General features: G+C 38.5%; 1 protein-coding gene across 4 annotated transcripts in view; it reads left to right on the forward strand.

The window, feature by feature from the left end:
• The first annotated feature begins 3,968 nt into the window (after positions 1–3,968).
• The window catches only part of ENPP2 (ectonucleotide pyrophosphatase/phosphodiesterase 2), a 200,078-nt gene continuing 179,745 nt past the window's right edge, over positions 3,969–24,301 (forward strand). Inside the window, exon 1 of one of the 4 annotated variants that reach the window (XM_056823161.1) lies at positions 3,969–4,535. In XM_056823161.1, the coding sequence (XP_056679139.1) occupies positions 4,515–4,535 (21 nt within the window). In that variant the 5' untranslated portion in view covers positions 3,969–4,514. Of the gene's footprint in view, positions 4,536–6,073; positions 6,387–24,301 lie in introns of those variants that run through there. The other 3 variants (XM_056823158.1, XM_056823156.1, XM_056823159.1) reach the window with 3 other exon arrangements.

Consider the following 24,301-nt stretch of genomic DNA (forward strand, 5'->3'; position numbering starts at 1 on the left):
AAGGTTAAAGGATTGCTCTGTTTGTAAAAATTGTGACAAATGTCCATCAATTCATAGGTTTTAAAAATGTCATACAGCAACTTATGTGAAATATGAAAGTGTGTTTGTTTGCTATTGTAATTAATTGGGCTATTGAGAATTTTGGGGATTTTGATATCTACATATTTGTACTACTGTATTTTTAAAGATGAAAAAATTGTTACCTTGTTCAATTAATTTGCCTTCTACTCACAGTGATCATGGCCAGATACAAAGAGGAAATGGATCTCATTTTTTGTGAGAAAGCCTTGTATTTTCTGATGTCTTTTTAATATCTCTTGCCAATTGATTCATATACCTCATACCTCAGCCATGCATCCCTAACTGATTCTGAATCTTTCAATCACCCACAACACGGGGGAATGTAAAAAATATCATTATTCAAATTGCAAAGTTTAAATTCCTTTTGAGAAGAATTTTAGGTAAAGAAGATGCTACTTCCCTGAATTCAGAAACTGAACTGTTGGAGAAGCCATCCAGACCACAAGTTGCACAAAATTGAACTTTGGGTGTGGTTGATTGAACATTTATTTGTATGTATACTTTTATGCCAAAGGGGACTGCCCCCTAATGTGTTCAGAAATTATTGGTTTTATTCTTTTTTCTCTTATCCTCACACTATTGTAATCTTTTAAGTTTATTATGTTTTTATGATCCTTTTGGGGAAAAATTAATTTTTCCACAAATGATCACACGGGGGGATGTAAAAAATAGACTCGAATACAGGACTACAATCCCCATGAGCCTTTGCTCCACTTCCCCAGAATGCCTTGTAATCTCACCTGGGCCGAGATCGAGAAGATATTTAAGCAAAGGCTTTTGAAGGGCTCGCCCTTTTTTGGACTTCCGTTTTTGGAGCAGAGAGGTCTCTTCCATGATGTGAGGTTATTTTGTCTAGGCCTCTGGCCTAGGCACATGTTTCATACTTGTATATTCTTAATCTTTAACCTTTAATAAACCTCTAAAAAATATATATTCCTTGCAGAGAGAAACTAATTTCTACCTGCCTCAGTTGCCTCAGTCTCCCCCTCTCCCCTAAATTTTATTCATTACACTTCACAACAGTTAGTCACTCAGGCATGAGGTGGGGTGATCATACTGGGGTCTGCCTAGTGACATAAAGATTCCTTAGTTTTAGGGGACAAGCAGATGTCCTATAGGATCCAGGTGTGGTCTGAAGGTGCATCTTTCTGACCATCTAGAGGACGATCAAAGGAAGATAGTTATCTCAGGAGCCTAGGTGGGGTCATTGGGTGTTTCTAGGTTAAGAGTCACAAGGATGCAAAGCAAAGGAGTTTCCCTGATAATAGTTGGCCTGGGTTTCTGGGGTATAGTGCCCATGTCATAAGGATTAAAAATCTTTGAGTCTATATCCCTGTTCACTATTTACTTATATATTACTATCCCACTCTTTTCTATCTGAAGAATATTTTAAAAACAAGTTCTCTTTTATAGGTAATTCTTCATCTTGATATCATTTTAGCCTCAATTACAATTCTGTTAAATGTGCAGAGGGCATAGCCTGGGTTTTGAGTCACAGCATCTAGGTTTGAATCTTGGCCCTGTCATCACTGCATGTATTACTTTAGGTGACTCAGTTACCTTCTTTGGGCTTGTTTACTCATAGATAAAATGTGATAGTGGGTCAGATGACTTTTCAGGTACCTTCCGGCTCTGGATCTATAAACCTAGGATAACCCAACATTTTTTCATCTTCTGTGTGGCAAATAGAACTGCAAAGTCAGGCTTAGATGGAGAATGGCTTTGTAGAGAGGCTTCCTATGGCTTCCAATACTATTCCTGAAGATATTCAGCACCTTGTAGATTTGGGGGGGATTTAGCAGCACCTTAAGCTAGAGATAATTGTATTTGTTCAGTTGTCTCCATTTTGTCTGACATTTTGTGGTCCCATTTTGAGTTTTCCTGGCAAAGATACTGGAATGGTTTGCCATTTCCTTCTACAGCTCATTTTACAGATAATTTTATAATGGTGCTAAATTCCTTACTCATCCTAAATAACAACCTAGATCCTAATATTGTATAAATATGAGTATACTACTTTATTGTATTTGTCCACAATTAATTTAAATTTGCCTTTTAAAATTTCCTTCTTTGTTTCTTTCCTTTCTTTCTTTAGTTCTTCCCTTCCCCCTTCTCTTAAATCAACAAGCATTTACTGTATTTAGGCATTGTGTTAAATTCTGGGAATACAGAGAAGTGGAAAGACAGTCCTTGAGGGTCCTCAAGGATCTTATATTCTATTGGGGGAAGTCGACAAATTAGATTGAGCTAATGTGGGCAGGGAGTGGGCACAGTGCCAGGAGAAGGTACCCTTTCTGGGGGAGTCGTAGAAAAAATCTAGAGTCAGGAGTGGAGCTAGGAGAGGAATATATAGGCACCACGGGTCTGAGCTCTTTTCTTAAAATGGAGGTTCTGGGAGGAACCAACTAATCAGAGGAAGGGGCTGTGGGACATGTACTTCCAATGGGAGAAGAAAGACAAAGCCAGTTTCTACCTTCAAGAACCAATTCTCTTTATGGCAAAGACTATGTGTGGTAAAAGATTGAGGGACACTAGCAATTGTGTCATGCTTTCTACTGTCCAGGATGCAGTCTAGGAAGCATCTAGGGTGCATTGTCCAGAGCCATAGGATGGAATCCCAGCCTTCTATTTGTCTGTATGATTTGAAGCAATTACTTCCCTTCTATTGGCCTCAATTTCCTTATCCTAGAAAGAAAGGGGTGGGAATGGATGATCTGTAAAGTCCATTTTCCATTTCAGCCCTTGGTTGGCAGGAGCTTAGAGGGAAAGGAATGATGCATTTGAAAGATTGCTGATGGAGGGTCAAGAGAATCTGAATTTAAATCTCAGGCTGGCCACATGCCATCTGTGTGGTTATTCAAAGATGTTATTTAACATCAGTTTCCTATACTAGCTCAGGGGCTCTTTACCTGGAGTCCATTAACCTGTTTTAAAAATCCATTTATAGTAGTATTTTAATATACTTGGCTTCCTTTGAGGCCCTATGTATTTTATTTTATGCATTTAAACACACTATTCTGAGAAGGGGTCTATGGACCTCATCAGGCTACCAAAGGAATCTACAATGCAAAAAAAAATGGCTATGGAGTTCAAATGTGGTCCCAGATACTTACTACTATGTAACCCTGAGCAAGCCATTCAACCTCTGCTTGATAGTAGCACCTACCTCCCAGGGTTGTTTTGAGGATCCAATGAGATATTTGTAAAAAGTGCTTTGCATAGTGCCTGGCACAAAGTAAGTATATACTATAAAAATGATTAGTTTTTCTCTCTCCACTAAGGTTCCTTCTCTAGAATTCATTTTTATTTGAATGGTAGCAAGGATGCAAGGAAGTAATATCTGAATAAATATTATTTCTTCCCAACACCCATTTAACTGAACATGATTTAAAAAAAATTAAAACCCTTAACTTCTGTCTTGGTATGGGTTCTAAGATAGAAGAGGGCAAGGACTGGGCAATCAGGATTAAGTGACTTGTCCAGGGTCATGCACCTAGGAGATTAGCTTCTTACCCACATCTTTCTGATTCCAGGGCTGGTGCTCTATCCACTGTGTAACCTAGTTGCCCCTTGAATTGTCTTTAGCTGCTACTTCTTTGCATTTGGGAATTATTATAATGTGTTTGTATTTTCAGTTCTTCAGTACTACATTCCAGAAGGTGACATTGGGCACCTATGTAAAACCTAGGCACACTGAACTCAACTTAATAAACATTGATTAGACTCTTAGGGTGAGCCAAGCACTGAGCAGACATGGGAATACCCACGCATTTAAGGAGTTTACATTCCACAAGGGAAACAATGGGTACACAGATTAGCAAATGCAAAATATATACAAAGTAGATATCTCTGGTGAACCTGTGGTTAGCATGAATATCAGCGGGTGGAAGGACTGAATTAACAACACACTCCATCTATCCTCCAAAAAATACTCTGAGACCCTGGAAAATAATCTGAAAGTCAGGGTGGGGTGGGGGGTGGGGGGAGGGAAGTAGGGGAAATGGCAGAGATCACAGAGATCTTCCTTAAGAGATTATGTGGTGAAAAATTAACTTGACCCTGCTGGGGGGATGCAGATGATTTAGACGACAGGGCCGTCTTCGGGGATCTGACACTTTCCTTCCATCCAGCCCTTGTAGTCAAAGGTCATGTGTATGCCTGTAAAATCCTATCTGGTAAAAGCAGCTCCTTTGTTCAAAGGCCATCTTCCAATTGAATCATTGTCCCCAAGGACAGCTGCCCCCTGACTTCATCTGCATTGGAGAAATCTCAAAAGCAAACGACATAGTGCAAACAAGACCAGCCGGCTCTCTTCGCACTTGGGGCACAACTCCATCAGCAATCCCGGGCCCTCGGGGACAAGATCTCTCTCAGCTGCCCCCACTGACCCTCCTAAACTCCCCGGAAAAAAGGCAGAAGGCATCGGTGGCAACATGAGCGCTCAAGACCAACGGGTACGGTAGGAGACTGCCTCTCGCTCCCCCTCCTTCTGTTGGGCGAGCAGCATCTGCGAACCGCTCTTAGGTCAGGAAAGAAAGTTGGAGGGGAAGCGAAGGAGCGATTGCCCCCAAGACCCCTCCCTCTTAAGATGAAGCGGCTTTGAAGACGCGAATCTGGGAAGAGCAGCTCCTTCCTTGCAAGTTGTATTTGCCAAACAACCTTTTGGTTTGGAAATTGAGTGTTTCATTTCTTGAAAAGGAGAAGATAATCTATCCCGCGATTGTGTAATGTGCAGCTGAGTGGAGTGTTCTACTTTGGAAAGCTGCTTGCCTTTGAGTTAGTAGGAAAAGGGGAGAGCAAGCTAGTTTCTAGGCATTCACATCCTGAATTTTGTTATTCTTTGTGTCATTCAAGGGACAGGCTTCATTTTACATTTATTAACTGTTGAATCTATCATTTTGTGCAGATGGTGGGCAGTCTTGGAGCAATCTATTTCAGGGATGAGTTCTTGGAACACAAGTGTGTTAATTTCCTGTGCATTTCAGACAATCCATCTCCCTTTCCTTGCTTGGAGAGGGAGAGCAGTGATTAGCATTTAGAGGAGAGGATCTTCATCTTTTTTTTGAGACGTGATTCCCTTTGGTAGTCTGGATCCCTTTTCAGAAGAATAATGTTTTTAAATGCATAAAATCCATAGGTTTCCAAAGGAAACCACTTCAATGAAAATAAAGATGAATTTCTTTTTTGTCATTCAAGCTAATGGATTTCCCTGAAATCTATCTATGAATATAGGCCCAGTTTAAGAATACCTGATCTATAGATAAGGAGGAGCAAATCTCTAATTCTTGTGTATTTTGTTTTTTGGTTATGTCCTCATTTCTGCAACCCTGCCCCCTTGACTTGTGCTTTGAATAGATCATTGTAATAGTCCTTGAAAGAAAGAATCTCATTTGCCTCACTTGGTCTCTAAACAGATTATCTGTCCTTTTGTTCTTTAATTGCCCATTATTAGTACAAACAGGCTTATTTGGAAATAGGCAAAGAAAGGTGGCATTACCTTTGGTTTGGAAGCCTCCTGGTGGGGTCTTGCTGTTTCCCTAATTACCTTGCTTGGACAAGATATTCCTTTAAAGCAGAAAGCAGAATAGTTTCTAGTTTAAATAGACCAGGAGAGGAGGGGGAAAGAAAAACCTATATATTTATAGATAGGCAGGCCAGAGACTGGAAGGGCTAATCTATTCTATTTGTGCTCAACATGGCAGATTTTTGGTAGGGTAAAGCATGAAAAAATTTGCATTAAAAACAAGTAGAACTACCAGGAAATAGTCTGCACATAGAGTTCACCCTATTTGGGCATTTGAGATGATTAGGAAAAGATCCTTTTCAAGCCTGTAGGTTTCTTTCCCAGCCCATGCACAGCTTTTGACTAGCCAATTTCAGTCTCTTCTTTTTTGGGCTTCTGTGAGTTGTGGCATTTCCTTGTAGTCTTTGGGAAAGAGGAGAGGTTGTGAATTCTTTTGCCCTTCAGACTTTGTACACACTCAATTCCCATCATCCATGTAAAGTAACTCACTGATTCTCTAGCTCCCTCTTGCTATGCAAGTCCATACAAGAGGCTTCCTTGAAATCTCTGATCTTCAATGGCGTGAGGATAGTGGAGAAAGGGATTCCTCTTGTCTACTCAGAGAGGAAGGATGAAGGATGAAGAAGACAAATGGCAAGAGGTAGAGAGGCAGGCAGTTTGCCATGGATAAATGAGTCAGTGAATTGGGGAAGATAAATAGAAAAAAAAAGGAGGAAGAACAATGAATCAAGAGATTTTCAGTTTATTTAGTCCCCTTTTGCTCTGTCTTTGGGGAATTGTGGTGAGTCAACATATTGTTTTCATTTTCTTTCTGAAAGTTGGTGGATGTCCAACATTTTAAAAGAGAATGACTGCCCAAAGCTTTTATAATGGTTTATAATAGGATTAAAAAAATTTTTTTTTGGCTATTTGTATTTAGAAGGTGACTTTCAGTGAGTTAAGACATGTCTGAAAAGACAAGTGTATCCAATGTTGTAGAAATATAGAATGTTTGAATCAGAAGGAAACTTAGAAATGGTTTACTCCAGTCTAGTTTTGTTTGGTTCTAGAGGGCAGGACTAGGAACAATGGTTGCCCACAGGCAAAGTTGGGTTCCACATAGGGGAAAACTAGACATAGGATTTTTATCAAATTCAAAAACTACTGATGAGAAAATTCCTCTATCATTGCAAATAGGCACTTTCTCTGCCACTTATGGTTTTAGAAAGTTGACAGAGGCATCTGATAGTTTGCTCAAGGTCACAGAGTCAGTATGGGGCTATTTTGTGACTTGAACTCTAGTCTTCCTAAGCAAGCTCTCTGTCTGCCAAAGTTAAATCTGACTGAGAATTGAAGGATCAGCTTTTGGAAGTCAAAATTTCTCTTTCATTGGAGATCTTTGAACAGAAGTCAGATAACCATTTATCCAAGATTCTGTAGAAGAGTGCAGTAAAGAGCTAAGCTAGACTAAATAACCCTTTAAGTCTTTCTTAGCTCTGAAATGATGTGAATCCCTTTATTTTATGGATAAACTAAAAGACAGAGTCCCAGGGACCTTAGTTGACTTGCTCAAAGTCCTACATAATTAGCAAGAAGCCAAAGCAGAACTAGAATTCAGGTCCAAAAATCCCAGATTACATCATACAACATCCATATGAAACTTCCTTTCCTTGTGTGTGGTCCTTTAAGCACTGGGAATATAAATATAACACTGAGATACTTCCCACCCTCAAGTGTTTACATGCTAAAAGGGAGGGATAACACATCTAGGAGAATGAGTGGTACACATGAAAAAGAATTAGAAGTTGTGATTTTGGGAGTCACAGGCATGGGGGTGGGGTTGAAAATTAATTGTAGGGCAGATGACAGAATGGCTCTGGAGAAGATAGCTAGATGGGATATGAAACATGACTTGATTTGGGGCTAGAGAGCTATAGTGGGTTAGTTTTGGGTTAGTTTTTACTTACTCACCAGTCAAGACAATCCAGCCTTAGGATGAGTTCTAAAAGCTGGGGAACTAGGGACATGGTTTCTGGAGGTCCAGCCTAGAGAACCCAACCTGTTCCATATATGGAGAAGGGCAATAGTACTGGAAATGGCAAAATGGCTTGGGTGGTTGGCTGAATTGGGTGGAAAGCATTTTTAGAAGCTTCTTCTTCTGCCTCTTCCCCAGGCAAAAGTAACATCTTCTTTCTGGGCTGGTCAAAGCTTGCTCTTTAGCTTGTCTATCTCATTACTTGTTGTGAGAATTTATTTCCCTAGTCCTTCATCTCAAAGACTGGTTCAACCATGGGTTACCAGCGCTAGTGGCCAGTCTTTTGGAGATGGACATCACAGGTAAAGGGGAAGGGGGAGAGCTGTATGAAAAATTATTTACTTTTCTGAATTTGATTTCATATTAAGTTCAACATATTTAGTTCTTCCAAATGGTTGTGGTATGTGGGTCTGGTGACCTCTGTCCAGGTACATTTGGGGAAAGAAGGATGTGTTTTCAAGAACACAACCATTGTTGACCTTGTAAAAAGGGTCACCACTGCCCAGCCTTTGGTATTTGCCATGCTTCAAGAATTCCATTGGCATGAAGTATAATACACTGAAAAATTCTCTACAGGGGCATACAAAACACTGGGCAACACAACCGTACTGGGAAATCTAGCTTACTCCCCCACATATTCTATGATTCCGCAACACCAGCATTCTTGCTATTCTGGGCACGTGATATTCTAGCTCTCTTCCTTTTCACTGGTTATTCCCCATGCTTGGCAATATTCTCTTTCTTCACCTCCACTGCCTGGTTTTGCTGGCATTCTTCCAGATTCCACTCAAATCCCATCTCTTCAAGGGGCCTTTCCCATCCCCCCTTGCACCTTCTTCCCACCTCAATCCTAGTACCTTCTCTCTAAGATTACCCTGTTTACCCTGTATATCTCTTGTATGTACACAGTTATTTGCATATGGTCTCCTCCATTAAACTGTGAGCTGCTTAAGGGCAGGGCTTGTGTGTTGACCTTTCTTTTGTATCCTCAGTACCTTAGCACAGTGTCTGTCACCTAGGAAAGGTTTAATAAATGCTTGTTGACTGATTGAAGTAACCAACCTTCTCCACAGGTGCTCTACTCTGCTGCTGTCTCTTTTATGTTCCTTCCTGTAGATTTAGTCAGGGGTCCTGTTGGCATGAGGGCTAATTTAGAAACACTGATCCCAAGAGATGTATTACCTCAGTTTTTATAGGCTGGTTGCTATACAAAGAGAGGGAGAAACGGGTATCCTTCTTAATGGTTATTGGCAAGAGCTATTGCCTTATTGTTTCCTGTTTGGAGGAATCTATGGCTAACATTTTCGAGAAGGGTACACATTTTGCATCTCATGTTGTGGTGGAGAGCTGCAAATGTAAGGAGTGAGAGAGTCCAGATGCTCTTGGCTATCTTCCATTCTTCTAAGGCTAAGGCTTTGGATTCAGAAATGATGGGGAGGGGGGGAGGGAGGAAGGTAAATCATAGGATGCCCATGTAGCAAAGGGAACAATGACATATTCTTTTTCCTTTTTTCAATTACTTCTTCCCATTACTTTGAATCTTCCCATTTTTACATGATAAACTCCGAGAAGGTAAGAGATACTTTTTTAAGGACCGTAGGGGAGTTTCAGTTAAAGTAAATAAACATTTATTGAGTGTCTACTAGGTGCAAGGTACTGGGACTATAAAGGATAGGAGATAGAGATGAGTTAGACACTCGATTTCACTAGTAAAGGGAACTCCCAGGTATAGAAACTCTCTCTCTCTCCAATGCAGGTTGGCACTGTCTGTAATTTATCATCTTAGGAAATTGCTTAGAACACTGTGAAGGTTAAGTGGCTTGCCCAGTCACATATCTAGCATAAGTTAGAGGAAGACCTTGAATGCTATGTTTTCCTGGGTTTTGAGAGCAGCTTTGTATCCATTACACCAAATTACCTCTTCAATGATTCTATCTGCCTTGAGATGAAACCAAAGATTGAGGCAAAAGACAACATATGTAAGATACTTTGCAAATCTTAAATCACTATATTACATCTCAGCTTAAAAATTTTTTGTTTCAAAACTTTATTTTTTCATTATTCACTATTCAAAACTTTTTCTTTCTTTCTTTCTTTCTTTCTTTCTTTCTTTCTTTCTTTCTTTCTTTCTTTCTTTCTTTCTTTCTTTCTTTCTTTCTTTCTTTCTTTCTTTCTTTCTTTCTTTCTTTCTTTCTTTCTTTCTTTCTTTCTTTCTTTCTTTCTTTCTTTCTTTCTTTCTTTCTTTCTTTCTTTCTTTCTTTCTTTCTTTCTTTCTTTCTTTCTTTCTCTCTCTCTCTCTTTCTCTCTTTCTTTCTCCCTCCCTCCCTCCCTCCCTCCCTCCCTCCCTTCCTCCCTCCCTCCCTTCCTTCCTTCCTTCCTTCCTTCCTTCCTTCCTTCCTTCCTTCCTTCCTTCCTTCCTTCCTTCCTTCCTTCCTTCCTTCCTTCTTTCTTTCATAATTTTTGAGCCGTGGAATGTAGTCATTGGGAATTATAATAATCAGGAATAATGGTAATAAAGGTTGCTTTGTCAAATAAGCATTGCCAGTGTGCTTCTGAGAAGCACTGGGTGAAAGATTTTACTATTTCATCACCATGAAGATTAACCTAGGCCTGCCAATGGGACTAAGAGGCATGTGGGCAAACAAAAGACAACTCTTCTAAAGAGGCAGGAAATACAGCATCTAGCTGCTTGGCCTTAGCCAAATCACTGGACCTTTACATACATACATGGATTTAATTGAGATTTAATTTTAACCAAACTTTTGATAAAGTATCTCATACTATTTTTGTTGAGTATAAGGAGGGATATGCATGAGATGATAATGTTATTGGATCAATTCATGATTGGCTAGATGAGTGACATCAAAGAGAAATTGTTAATAGTTCCATATCAACATGGCAGGAGTTCTCCCATGAGTACTCTAGGAAATCTTCACTGTTTAACATTTTTATCAATGACATGGATAAAATCATGGATGGTGTGCTTTATCGAATTTTTAGACAATCCCAAGATAGAACAGAAGGCCATCGATGGTATGCTTATCACATTTTTGGACAATACCAAGATGGAACCAAAGCTCATCTATGGTGTGCTTATCAAATTTTTGGACAATACTAGGATAGAATGGAAGGTCATCAATGGTGCTTATCACATTTACAGACAATACCAAGATAGAACAAAAGACTATAGATGGTAGTTTATCACTTTTGCAGATGAAACCAGGATGGAACAGCTTCTCTACTTCCTCAAGTCTGTCCCTACTTTTTCAAATTTATATATTCTTTTCTGCCAGAATGATTTCTCTTAAGGGCAGATTTGGTCATATTACTCCTCTGGCCAATGAACTCCCCTGGCTTCCTGTCGCCTCTAGAATCAACTATAAACTAATCTGTTTAGTCTTTAAAGCTCTTATTATGGTCCCAACCTTTCTAGCTTTTTGTACTCTGCAATGCAGTTGAGTTGGGCTTCTTTCTGTTTTGCACACCAGAACACTCTATGTTTCATCTTTATTCTTTTAGAAGGGCCATTCTACATGCCTGGAACACCCTCCCTCATCATCCTCACCTAATAGAATCCTTTTCTCTGTTCAAATAGCTTAAACAACACTCTCTGCTCTCTATGAAGCCTTTCCTGATTCTTTCCCAAATATGAGTGCTTTTTCTCCCAAACCTCCTTATCTATAACTACTTTGTATTTATTCTCTTTATACTGATTCTGTATGTGCATACATATAAACCTTTATAGACATGTAGATACATAATACATAAATACATATTCTTAGAATATAGTTATTACATTTATTATATTTATTCCAGTGCTGGACAACTGATAGATGCTTAATAAATGCTTGTTGAAGGGCAGCTAGGCAGCTCAGTGGATAGAGAGCTAGGTTTGGAGATGGGTTCAAATCCAACCTCAGATACTTCTTAACTGTATCATCCTGGGCAAGTCACTTAACCCCAATTACCTAGCCCTTATCACTCTTCTGTCTTGGAACCAATACTCAGTATCGATTTTAGGACAGAACATGAGGTTGTTTTTTTTTTTTAATGCTTGTTGATAGAATTAGAATCCAAAAAAAGAAGCTGAGAGACTAGAGCAATGAGCTAAATCAAATAAGATAAAATTCAGTAAAGACAAATGCAAAATTGGGTTTAGGTACCCCCAAAATCAACTTCATAAGCATAATAAGATGGGATGGAGATAGTTCTGAAAAAAAATTTGACTGTTATAAGAATATAAATATATATATATATATATACATATATATATACATATATATTATGGATCGCTAGACCAATATGAATCAATAGCATAATGTCAAGCCAAGAGGTATCTGAGTGGCATAGTGAATAGAACTCTGGACCTGGAATCAGGACAACCAGAGTTCAAATCTAGCTTCAAATACTTATTAGCTCTGAGATTCTGGAAAAGTTGCTTAACTGTGGTTTGCCTCAGTTTTTTTATTTATAAAATGGGAATAACAAAAGCACTTACCTCTCAAAGTTATGGGGAGGACAAAATGAGATAATATTTGTGAAGTCTTTTCAAACCTTAAAGTGTTCTATAAATAACAACTATTATTAGGGTCAGCTAGATGGTGGTGCAGTGGGTAGATAGAGTGCTAGACCTAGAGTCAAGTAAGACCTGTATTTAAATCCAGCCTCAGATATTTACCAGCTTTGTGAGCCTGGGGAAGTCACTTAAATTTTGTTTGCCTCAGTTTTCTCAGATGTAAAATGGGAATAACAATGCCAGGATTGTTAGAAGAATAAAACGTGATAAATTTTGCAAATCTTAAAGTATTACATAAATACTGGAATTTTTTTATTATTATAAATCAAAGGTTTCTTTGAGGAGCAGAACTTCCAGGAATGGGGACAGGGTGTGGTAGCCGTATTATACTCTCCTAGTCACACTTCACCTGGAGTATTTTGTTCAATTCTGGGTGCCACTGCTTAAGAAGGATGCTGACAAGCTGGAAAGTGTCCAGAGGAGAGCAAGTGGAATGATAAAAGACTTAGACATAGAATTATCAGTTGAAGGAACTAGGAATATTTAACTTGTAGAAGAGAATTTGAGAGCTGCCTTGTAGTCCTTTAAGAGCTATCATGTGGAAAAGGGATTTGTTTTGTTATGTTTGGTTCTAGAAGTCATAGGTAGAAGTTGCAAGAGGCAAATTTAGATTTGATATCAGAAAAAAAACCTTCCATAGAACTGTTCAGAAATAGAATCGAGAGATGGTGGGTTTCCTTTTTCTTAGAAGTCTTCAGGGAGAGGCTAGATAACCATGTGTTAGGTATGTGATAGTGGAGATCCCTTTCATATGAGTCCATAAAATAAAATTCAGTCAAGACAAATGTGGCTTGAATTAGTGACTGTCGAATTCACTTCCAACTCTTCGATTCTGTGATACTGTGAGACTCATTTTCCTCATCTGTTAAATGAGAGTGTGCTTGGGTCTAATATTCTAGAATTGTCTGAACAGAGGTCCTGCTGTCTGATTCTGCCAGGTTTTTTCCTTCTCTGATTAGTATGGTGTTACTGCTTTCTTATATCTGATGGTTTAGGGAATGCTTAATACTGAGCTTAACACCACACAAACAACATTTTGTCCTTTGAAGGAAAACAGGCATTCTTATGGAATTACCCCCTGGGTTCAAAACTAATAACTCCCCTGGGTGAAAGCTTTCATGACAGTGTGAGAAGTGCCAGAGCTACTGCATATGGTAGGTGCCAAAAAACAAGCTTAGGTCACCCATGGGGGGGAAAAATGTGAGATAATCTTGTATTTGTTCACTTTGAATAATTCGAGTGAGCAGGATGGAAAAAAGGTTAGCGCCCCGCAATCTTCTGTGTAGCTATGATGCATTAATGTCTGGGAAGTATTAATGATGGAAAAACTCGATTGTGTCCAACATATCCAAAGTTTTGTAGCTGGATTTGTCAACAAGCAGATTGTGTATTGAGAAAGCCCATTTGGTCAGTAAACAAAGTGTTTCAGTAGAGAAAATAGTCTGCATTTATAAACATAACTAGATCAAGGGTTCTCTATAAACATTTGATAGTGATGTGGCTGGGGTTGTTGTTTTCATGTACCACATATTTTCTGGGGGGCCCCTTCCTTTAAGCACTCCCACAAATCAGTTTCAGGGGAAGCAGGAGAAATAACAAATGGCTTAAGGAAGTTCTGCTCTGCCATGATTCAAGTCTTTTTGAGTCTGTAAGGTAGAGAAGATGTGTGATAACAATTTGTTTCTTGGTAGTCATTGTTCCTCAAAGTGAAATCACAGGAGAAAACTTCAAAGAACATCTAGTCAGGATCAAGAAGTAGAAACTGAGACCCTGAGAATTTGAGGGACTTGCCCCAGGGTCACAAAGTTGTTGCATATCAGAGCTAGTAATCAGTTATTGATATTTTGGGCATAGGGCCTGCTGTGTCTTTTTTTAGTATCATTAAAGAGGGGGAGAGTCTTTGCTCAAATGGGACAACAGGAGGGTCATTGACAAAATGCAAAGGGACAGACTATGTCACAGACTGAAGAAGATTCTTTCAGAAGAGAAGACGGAGGATAGATACAAAAATGAATTTACTACTGGCTTTGGAACCTTATTTTACCCCTTTGGAAAGCCATTGGTGAAGCCTATGGTTTCTTCTCAGAATGATATTTTTATTTTTTTAGTAGTAATATTTTATATTCCCCAATTACATGTAAAAGTTATTTTTACCATTCATTAAAATTTGCTCCTTTCTTCCCACCCTTCCCCCTTCTTGAGATGTAAGCAATCTGATATAGATTTTACTTATGCAATCACTTAAAACTTTTTCCCATATGTAGTCACTTTGTGGAAGAAATCTCAAACAAAAAAAAAAGGAAAAAAGAAGAAGGAAAATAAGATATATTATGTTTTTGTTTGTATTCATACTCCATCAGTATTCAGATTCCATCATTTCTTTCTCTACTTTGAAATACATAATGCACAAAATGTGTAATTTTAATTTAATAATTTAAATGTAGAAAATAAAATACAAAGAAAAACAGTTATATTTAAATACAATTTCAAAAAATATATTTAAAAAACCATTGATAATCTATATCAGATTACTTATTGTCTTAGGAAGAGGAGAGAGGAGGGAGGGAGAGAAAGAATTTGGAATACAAAAATGTCAGAAAAAAGGTTAAAAATTGTTTCTACATGTAATTGAGAAAAATTAAAATTGGAAATTGGAAAAAAAAACACCAAATTAAGGGAAGCCAGGTTCAGAACCATTGTTGTAGAGTAAATTAGGGGCTAACTATCTTAGGCAGCCTAAAGACTAAAATCAGGAAAAAGATGCAATGGAAAGAGCATTCATTGGCTATGGTCATAGGACCTAGGTACAAATCCTGCCTCTGCTGCATATTATACATATGACTGTAGGTAAGTCATTTAATCATCTTGGATTTCAATTGCACTGTCTTTAAAATAAAGGAGTTGAACTACTTGGCTAAAGCCTCCCGCCAGTGAGAAGCTTTATGGTAGGAAGATAGAAATAGGATAGAAGTTTTGGATCCCATGACGGGCGTGAAGGAGCTAAGCTTTGAGATGTCAATAATGAGTCAGTAATCAATTATTATTAATATTTGGGAGCCACAGCCACGCTCCGATCAATGGACATTACTGTAAGGCTATTTTCTGCCCAGAGATCCCGTTTATCACTACACTGGTCAGAGGATGATATAGCTCAGCTGGGAGAATAAATAGAGACTAAAGAATTAGAGAATGCTAGGTATTAGCATAGGAAAAGAAAGAGAGACCCCTGGCCGAAGGCCAAGCCTCAGATGAAGATAGAGAGAAGAGAGAAAGGTGGAGATAGCAAACAGGTAGCTCATCCAAGAAGGAGGAGCTGGCCACGGCTTCCCAATTTATTCTCTTTGATATGCAAATGAACTCAATACATATTGATAAGTTACATAATGCCTCAATACATATAGATGAGTTACATAGTGTATTGCCATTGGATAATTGCAAATTACGACAAGGTGAAGGTGGAGTCTTTATCCTAAGGTGAGTGAAACAAAGGGAGGCAAGGTTTTGCACCCTAAGTTCAGCCACGCTGGGAACAGAGTTCATTGCCATGCGCAGAATGGCCATGTGCCCATTCACAATCCTTGTCTCTCCATAATACCCATGGGCTGGACTGCTACATTGGCCTTCAAGGATCTTTCCATTTCCAGTTCCATGATGTTGTTGTTCAGTGTTGATGTTCAGTAATTTCAACTGTGTCCAACTTTTCATGACACTATTTGGGAATTTCTCAGCAAAGATATGGGAGAGGTTTGCCATTTCCTTTTCCAGCTTATTTTGCAGATGAGGAAACTGAGGCAAACAGGATCAAGTGACTTGCCTGGGGTTGTACAACCAGTGTTTGAGGTCATATTTGAACTCAGGAGGCTGAATCTTCCTGACTCTAGGCTCAGCACTCTTATCAATTGTACCACTTAGCTGACCTAGGTGCACCCAGGGGGTATATCATTACTAACTGACTCTCATAGAAACAGCTAAGTGGCATGGTGGTTAAAGTACTAGACCTGGAGTCTAGAAGATCTAGGTTCAAATAAGATTTCAGAGATTCCCTAGTTAAAGGATTCTAGTAAAGTCACATAATCATTGTCTGCTTCACTTTCTTCCTTTGTAAAATGAGGAAAATAGGAGCACCTACCTTTCAGGGTGGTTGTGATGATAAAAAAAATAGATAATATTTTTAATGTACTTTGCAAACCTTCAAGTGTTATTTCTTGCTAGCCATTATTATTATTGTCATTATGGAACTCTAGAGCTGGAAGAGAGTACTGATAGGGAATTAAGGTGCAAAAAAGTTGAGTGACTTTCCCAAGGTTACATGGCCAGTTAGTGGTGTAGCTGGGATTAGAACCCAAGTCCCCAGATTGAAGACCAGTATGCATGTGTGTGCATATGTGATTCATGTAAGTACATACATGCATACACACAAACACACATATACATAGACATTTCTATATATGTGTTCATATATACATGTAACAACACACACAGATACATGTATATTATACATCCGTCCATCTTTTTTACACTGTTTCCCTTTTAAATAAATTGCTAAAATTAACTTAAAAATAACAAAATTATTTCTTCTCTCATATTAGTTGGAATTTAATATTCTATTTTTCTCAAACTTCCTTCTAGATAAAACAAAAGTTAATAAATTTACTTAATGACAGAACAATAATTTTTTTCTGAGTTGGCAACTGATTGGATTTCTACTACAACATGTCGTCAGAATTGTGACTCCCTTGCTCCCAGAAAGCTCTTCCAGATTTGACATTCTGAGTTCGTATCCTCTTAAAAAAAAAAAAATCCTGGCTTGAGGGCCCCTCCTTAAGCATTTCTTTTATCAATCCTACCAGAGGACACATTCATTAAAAGAAAAAGACATTTAATCAAACCACATAGCAACATAAGTGAGAAGAAAGATTCTTCCCTATCCCCAACCTTCTCCACCAAACACTTCCATCCACACAGCTGGAGTGTATTTGCTTTTAGATAGGTTACTATACCACCAGTGGTGGGACACACTCATTCTCTGTGGAAGGGACGTAGCTAATGCAGATACCTAGAGAACACACGTAGAGAAATGAATCTAGGGCACAAGTGTGAATGTGTGCACATGGGGCTAGGGTAGGTGACACTTCTGAAGTTGCCATTGTCCTCTTGAAATCCAATGAGCTACTTTCTTCACCTAGCTGGAGACTTTGCTTTTTTCTTTGTTCCCAGATTGTAGCATTGTGGCATCTTCTTCTCTGAGGAGAGGTCTGTCCTCTCATTTGATCATTCTGGGACAATCTTTAGGAACCCTTCAAATCATCCCAAGTCATAAAGGAACTGTAAGGAATTATAAAGGAACTGGGAGGAGCTGAGATGAGAAGATTCTTTCCAATTCCTTTAGAGCCCTTGTTGTTTTTAGGTCTGTAGGATTCTGCAGGACACTGACATGTAAATCAGCCTGGGAGTGAGAAGGAATTCAAATGAAAACAAGCATGTAAGTGCCTACCATGTGCCTAGTACTGTGCTGGGTGCCATGAATACAAAGACAAAATAGTTCCTGGTCTTAAGGATAGTGGTCACAACTCTGTGCAACTTACAGTCCACCAGGAGAAATGATATGTAGAGATAAAAGAATATTTTCTATTTAAATAACTAAATATAATTATTATTCTATTTCATATATTTTGTTATATATACATATAAAATAAGTATATTTAAAAGAATATATATATATATTTAACACACACATTTATATATACACACACACACACATATACAAAGCAATAACAACACTAACCACAGTGCTGCCTAGCTCTCCAACTCCCCTCCGACTCCATCTCCTGTCTAATCAAGGGTTTGTTTGACCCTAGAGGACATAACCAGGAGCAGTTGGTAGAAGGTGCAGAGGTATTATTTGTAGAAAGAAAAAAAAAGACCATGCAAACAGTTAGAGCTGTTGGAAATGGCAATGGGCTCTTTTGGACCATATCTTCTTAGGTCATCAAATGGAGTCCAAATGGCCACATTAGGTATGTTATAGTCAGGATTCACTTTGCTTCTGGCCATTGAGATCCTTTCTAACATTCAGATTCTGATTCTGTCATTCTACGAGGCAATATTTGTGATGCATTTAGCATAAAACCTATCACATAGTAGGCATTCAAGAAATACTTCTTCCTTTCCTCTTCTCCTTTCATGAACCCTGTAATGATTCTACTCATTGTTAGTGCTTTGAATATACACGCCTCTGCTTAGGTAGGAGGTAGATTTTGAGGGGAACTAGGGAGACAGGGTGACAATTGGTAGAATGTTGGTCTTGGAGTCAGGAAGATCGGGGTTCAAATTTGGACTCTGACACGTCCTAGCTGTGTGATTCTGGGCAAGTCACAACTTCTGTCTCAGTTTCCTCACCTGGAAAATGTGGAATAAATATCTACCTCTCCTATGTCAGGCCTGTTGTGAAGATCAAATGAAATGAGAATTATAAAGTGCTGAGCACAATTGCTGGCGGATGGTAAGCTCTATAAATATTAATTATACTTATTTAGAAGCAGAGGTGAAGAGGAAGAACATTCTAGACATTGTGGATAGCCTATGCAAAGACACTGGAGTGAGAGATGAAAAGTCTTATGCAGAGAACAGAAGGTAGGGATGTTTAGTTGGAATTCAGAGTGCATGATAGCATATAAAATCAGTTGAGATAATCTGGAGCCATGTTGTAAAGGGCTTTAAATGCCAAACAGAGGAGTTTGCCTTTTGGGCTAAAGTATCCTTGAAGCTTCATCGACAGGGAGTGACAGTTTGACTTACCTTTTGTTGTTGTCGTCCAGTCATTTTCAGTCGGCTCCTTTTCTTCCTGACCCCATTTGGAATTTTCTTGACAGAGTTACTAGAATGGCTTGCTATTTCCTTTTCCAGGTCATTTTATAGATAAAGAAAACGAGTCAAATAGAGTTAAATGGCTTACCCAGAGTCACACAACTAGCAAGCATCTGAGGCTAGATTTGAATTTAGGAAGATGAGCCTCCCTGATTCCAGATCTGGTACTTTATATTTTAGGAATATCAGTTTAGCAGCTGTGTGAAGGACAGATTGGAGAGGGGAGTGACTAGAGGCAGAAAGAATGACTAAGGAGTAGGCAGGGCTGGTAGGGCTGGTTCCATTTGCCTATTTACCAGTAGAAGCCAAAATGATCATGTTCTCTCTCTTCTCAATCTCATAGCCCTTGGAGCTTTTGCTAAGCATCCTTCACAACAATCTTAGGAGGTTGGAGTGCAAGCAACAGTATCCTTGTTTTATAGATAAGGAAACTAAGATTCGGAGAAGTTAAAAAAAATCTACCCATGGATATTTGTTGTTATTCAGTCTTTTTGCTCTTCATGACCCTATTTGAGGTTTTTTTTGGCAAAGATATTAGAATGGATATTTAGGACCAAGTGACTTTCCTAGGGTCATACAACTAGTAGGTGTCTGAGTCACATTTGAACTTAGATCTTCCTGACTACAGACCTAGTGCTTTCTTCACTGTACCACCTCGCTGCCCATCCATGGCTTTATAGCTAGTAATTTTCTGAAGTGAGCCTTAAACTCAGATTTATCTATTGCTCTATTCACTGCTTCTCAGTACTGTCTCCCATAGTGCTGTGAGCTTAAAGGACCTATTTTGAGAAAACTATGAAATTAATTGCCTGATAAAAGCTGTTATTTAATTCAGTACAACACCTTTCTGGTAAAATGAGCCTTTTTGTGGTCAAGTAGCAAGCATCTACCTCAAAAGGCTGTGTGTGTGTATGTATGTGCCCAAGTGTGTATCAGCATGTATATTCCTGTCTCTGATAGAGATCAGAAATTCAGTTCTGAGATTTGTCAACCAGCCATCATTAGTCACTGGCTGTCCTGATGTTGTTCTGACGTATGAAGCCATATTGAATGTCCTGCACACAGAAGGCATTCAATAAACATTTGTTGAATGAAAAAAATGCAAGACCTCTTGCTCTTACCTCTGCTTAAGCTCCTAAACTTTGCAAAATTTCAGCACAGGTTCTGGGTTTCCTTTCTTCTCTTTTTGTTTAATATTCTGTTACTGTTATTTTCTTTACTGTCTTCTATTTGCTCTGATGCTAATTTTCATCTGTGTCATTACAGGTCCTAGTTCCTCAGCCCAGCCTGAAATGCCCTCTGTTGAAAAAGTACTCTCAGTCCCTTTCATTTATCCTAATCTTTTCCATTTTTAATGTCCAGTTCAGCTCTTACCTTATATCCTATTCTAATTAAATCTGCTCTTCATCACGTACAGAAACCATTCAATCTATGTAGTTTGGTGCTAATTGCATGCTGCCTTGCATTGGTTCTCTGGTTGTTTTAAGTATATGAAGTTTTATTTTCTCATTGATATGGTGAATTCTTTCAGTGCACCAATGAGGATATAGACAGAGAGCTCTCTCTCTTTCCCTTTTTTCTCCAATGCCACCGGCTAGGCAGGTAGTCACTTAAACTTTGTTTGCTGTATTCTCTCCAACTGATCTGTTGAGAATGAGTACCTCAACCAATCAATGACTAGAGGCATCAGGACTTTGGAGGATGATGAGATCCATTCATTGCTCCATTGATTGATTCAGCAAAAAAAAGAAGGTTTATAGCTGAGTGGGTGAACTGATGGCATGTGATCCAGAATATGCAGGAGGGGGCTGCTCCCCTCCTTCTTCACAGGCACCTGAGGGCATTTCTCTCATGACCCACCCCTCTGCTCAGCAACTCAGTGGAAGTACTTCCTCTCTCCTCTGTCTGGGGTACGGTGGGGAGCTTGCATGCATCCCAAGGGTTACAGTTTGGACATTCAGTCTCTAAAAGGTTCACCATCATGGTCTAGAGCAAATTGATAGTACAAAGTATTTTCTGCTTTTAAAAAAATGACAGATCCAAAGAGCATGCCACACGTGTTTAGACTTAACTCTCTTGGCCTTAGTACCTCACAATATCTCTAGGTTCTTATTCTCTCTCCATTCTAGTTATGACCTTAGTTTAGTCCCTCATCATCTCTCATTTAGATTACTGTAATAGTCTTCTAATCCATCTCTCTAGTTCCATTCGCTTACCCTTTTAATTCATTCTTTATTTTTATATTTTATATAGTTTATTATATATAATATAAAGATATTATATATTTTATATATTTATTCACAGATGACAAAGCAATTTTCTGTAAGCACAGTCTAGACACAAGACTCCCCTGTTTCATGACTCTAGTGATTTCCTTTTTCTTCTAAGATCAATTACAGACTCCTCTGATTAGCTGTTAAAGACTTTCATAATCTATACCCAACCTCTTTCTAGGTTCATTGAGCACTATTTCCCTTCTTGTTATTTATAATAGAAATTGTTCTTTTCTCTGTTCCTCCCATAAGATACTCCATTTCTAATTTCTGTGTCTTTGTATTGGCTGTCTCCCATTCTGGGCATGAACTCTTTCTTTACTTTTTTTTCTTATGGAGCCATTCCCTTAAGGTGTTGCTCAAGCATGAAATTTTTTTTCTGATCCCCCTTACCTGTTAGTTATTTCCTCCCAAACTAACATATATGTATGTGCATATACATATGTATTAAATATTATTTATTTATATTATCACCATATATAATATGTAATATAGCTTTCCTCTTTTCCACTAACATGAAGTCATATGAATGCCTTATACATATTACATATATAAAATATATTATATATGTTTATTATATATTTTCTATATCATATTATTTGGTATTTATTTTGCATTTATACTTATATATAGTTGTCTCCCTCATTAGAATATAAGCTCATTGAAAATAAATCTAGTTTTATTCCTTAAACTTATATTCCTAGTGCCAATCACAATGCCTGGCACAAAGTAGGAGCTTAATAAATGTTTGTTTGATTATTGAGAAATTGATTTGTAAAATGAGAAAATGAAAAGGTTGATTGATTAGAGTCCTTTCTAGCTCAAAATCTATGTTTAGCCTTTCAGTTAGAAACATTTTTAAAGCACCTACTATGTGTGTTCCAGTTACTGTACTAAGCACTGGGGGATACAGAGCCAAAAGATAGTCCTTGCCCTAGAAGAGCTCAAAATTTAATGAGAAACTGAGTTTCTAGTGTCTTCCTTTCCTTCACAATGACTTCTGGAGACAGTGGGTAAGAACTTTTCTCTGGGGTCTTGGTGTTCCCTAAAGCCCAAGGAATCTTAGAAATCTGAAGTGATCCAACAGCAAAGAGTTTTGGACCACTCTCTTCAAAAAATCTACACTGAGCATTATTGGAAAACACCAAAGTAGCCATCTTTACCCTCAAAACATTAATAATCCATTTTAGAAGCCATCTTCTGGAAACACTCTGAGGATAGAGACCAAGTAGAAAACCAGTGCCTAGGGAGGCCTAAATGTATACATTGGTTGAGTAAAAGCAGGATCCGACTAGAGGTGGGTTAGAGCAGAATGAGCTGCCTCCTCATCCCCTCCTCTAACCATGGTCACAATGGATCCTTTTCTCTGTGGGCTCAGCCTCTTCATTGAAATTCAGTGCATGGGAATTCCTTTTGTTTGTTCTTGCCCTGCCCAGGCAAATACTGACACTAATAAATAAGCAAACCTGTCTAGTGAGGTCATAAGTCCAGTTTGCTGCTGGTCCCTGCACTTCGGTGAGGTGAGATTAGTCCTAGCCAGAATCTATTTCATCAGAAATTCCAAAAATTATGTGGAAATCTCTGCTCAAGGATGAAATTCCAACTGTAAAGATGGTTGCTCATTTTAATGTTCTAACAAAAAAAAATGACTGGGATCTTGAAAAATGGAATTAATAGCCACTATCTGTTTGGTTGGAATATTTGCTTCTTTCTAACAGAGGCAAGGGAATTGGACCAATTGGTCTCTTAGTGAGGTAAAAATACAGTGCATAGAGACCTGGCCTTGGAGTCAGGAAGACATATTCCTAAATTCAAATTTGGTTTCAGATACTCTGGGCAAGTCACTTAATTCTATTGGCCTCAGTTTCCTCATCAATAAAATGAGCTGAAGAAGGATATGGCAAACTACTCCAGTGTCTTTGCCAATAAAACCTAAATGGAGTCACAAAGATAGGACATTACTGAAAACAACTGAATAATAACAATGAAAGTGAGGCATATGGGAAAGAACACTGGGAAAAAGAATCGCAGAATTTTAAAATTTCAAGGAGTTGCAGAGGCCAGTGAGTCTAACCTGGACCTGAATAGGAATCAGTCAGTAAGTCTAAGCATTTAGTAAGCATTAGGAATACAAAGTAAGAAAAAGACAGTCCTTGAGCTCAAGTTGATAGTCTAAGGGTGAGGCAACCCTATGACGTTATACAAACAAGATATCAATATCTGTCTGTCTTTCTATCTATTTATGATAAATTGGAGATAAGCAGCTGAGGGAAAGTAAGGAGGATTAAATTAAGAAATGAAGGAGGAACAGGAGAGGTTTCTTGGAGAAGGTGGATTTTAGTTAGCTAGGAGGACTTAAAGGAAGCCAGTGAAGCCAGGAGGCAAAGATGAAGAAGTAAAAGAATTCCAGGCATGAAGGACACCTAAACAAATTGCCTTCAGCCAGGTGGTCTTCTTGAGAGCCAGGTCTGAAATTGGGAAGTCCTGGATTAAAATCTAATTTGAGGTATTTCCTAGCTTTGTGACCCTAATTGTGTTAATCCCAACTACCTAGTCCTTACTGTTCTTCTGATTTGGAATTGATACTTCACATAATTCTAAGACAGAAGATTAGGATCAGGAAAGGAAAGGAAAGGAAAGGAAAGGAAAGGAAAGGAAAGGAAAGGAAAGGAAAGGAAAGGAAAGGAAAGGAAAGGAAAGAAGGAAAGGAAAGGAAATTCCTAGGTCTGGAGCTGGAGTGTCTCCTCTGCTTAAAGACCTGCAGTGAAGGTCACTGTTTTCCACTTTGGGACTATTGCCACTTTAGCCTGGAAAAGGGAAGATTTAGGGGACAATCTGCCTTCAAGCATTTGAAGGGTTGTCTTCTTTGAAGAGGGATTATACTTGTTCTCCTTGATCCAGATGGCCAAAATCAGATCAAGGAGTAAAAGTTACAAAGTGGGAAATTTAGGATTAGTGTCAAGAAA

Source organism: Monodelphis domestica, chromosome 3, assembly GCF_027887165.1.
Source record: "Monodelphis domestica isolate mMonDom1 chromosome 3, mMonDom1.pri, whole genome shotgun sequence".
Taxonomy (NCBI): domain Eukaryota; kingdom Metazoa; phylum Chordata; class Mammalia; order Didelphimorphia; family Didelphidae; genus Monodelphis; species Monodelphis domestica.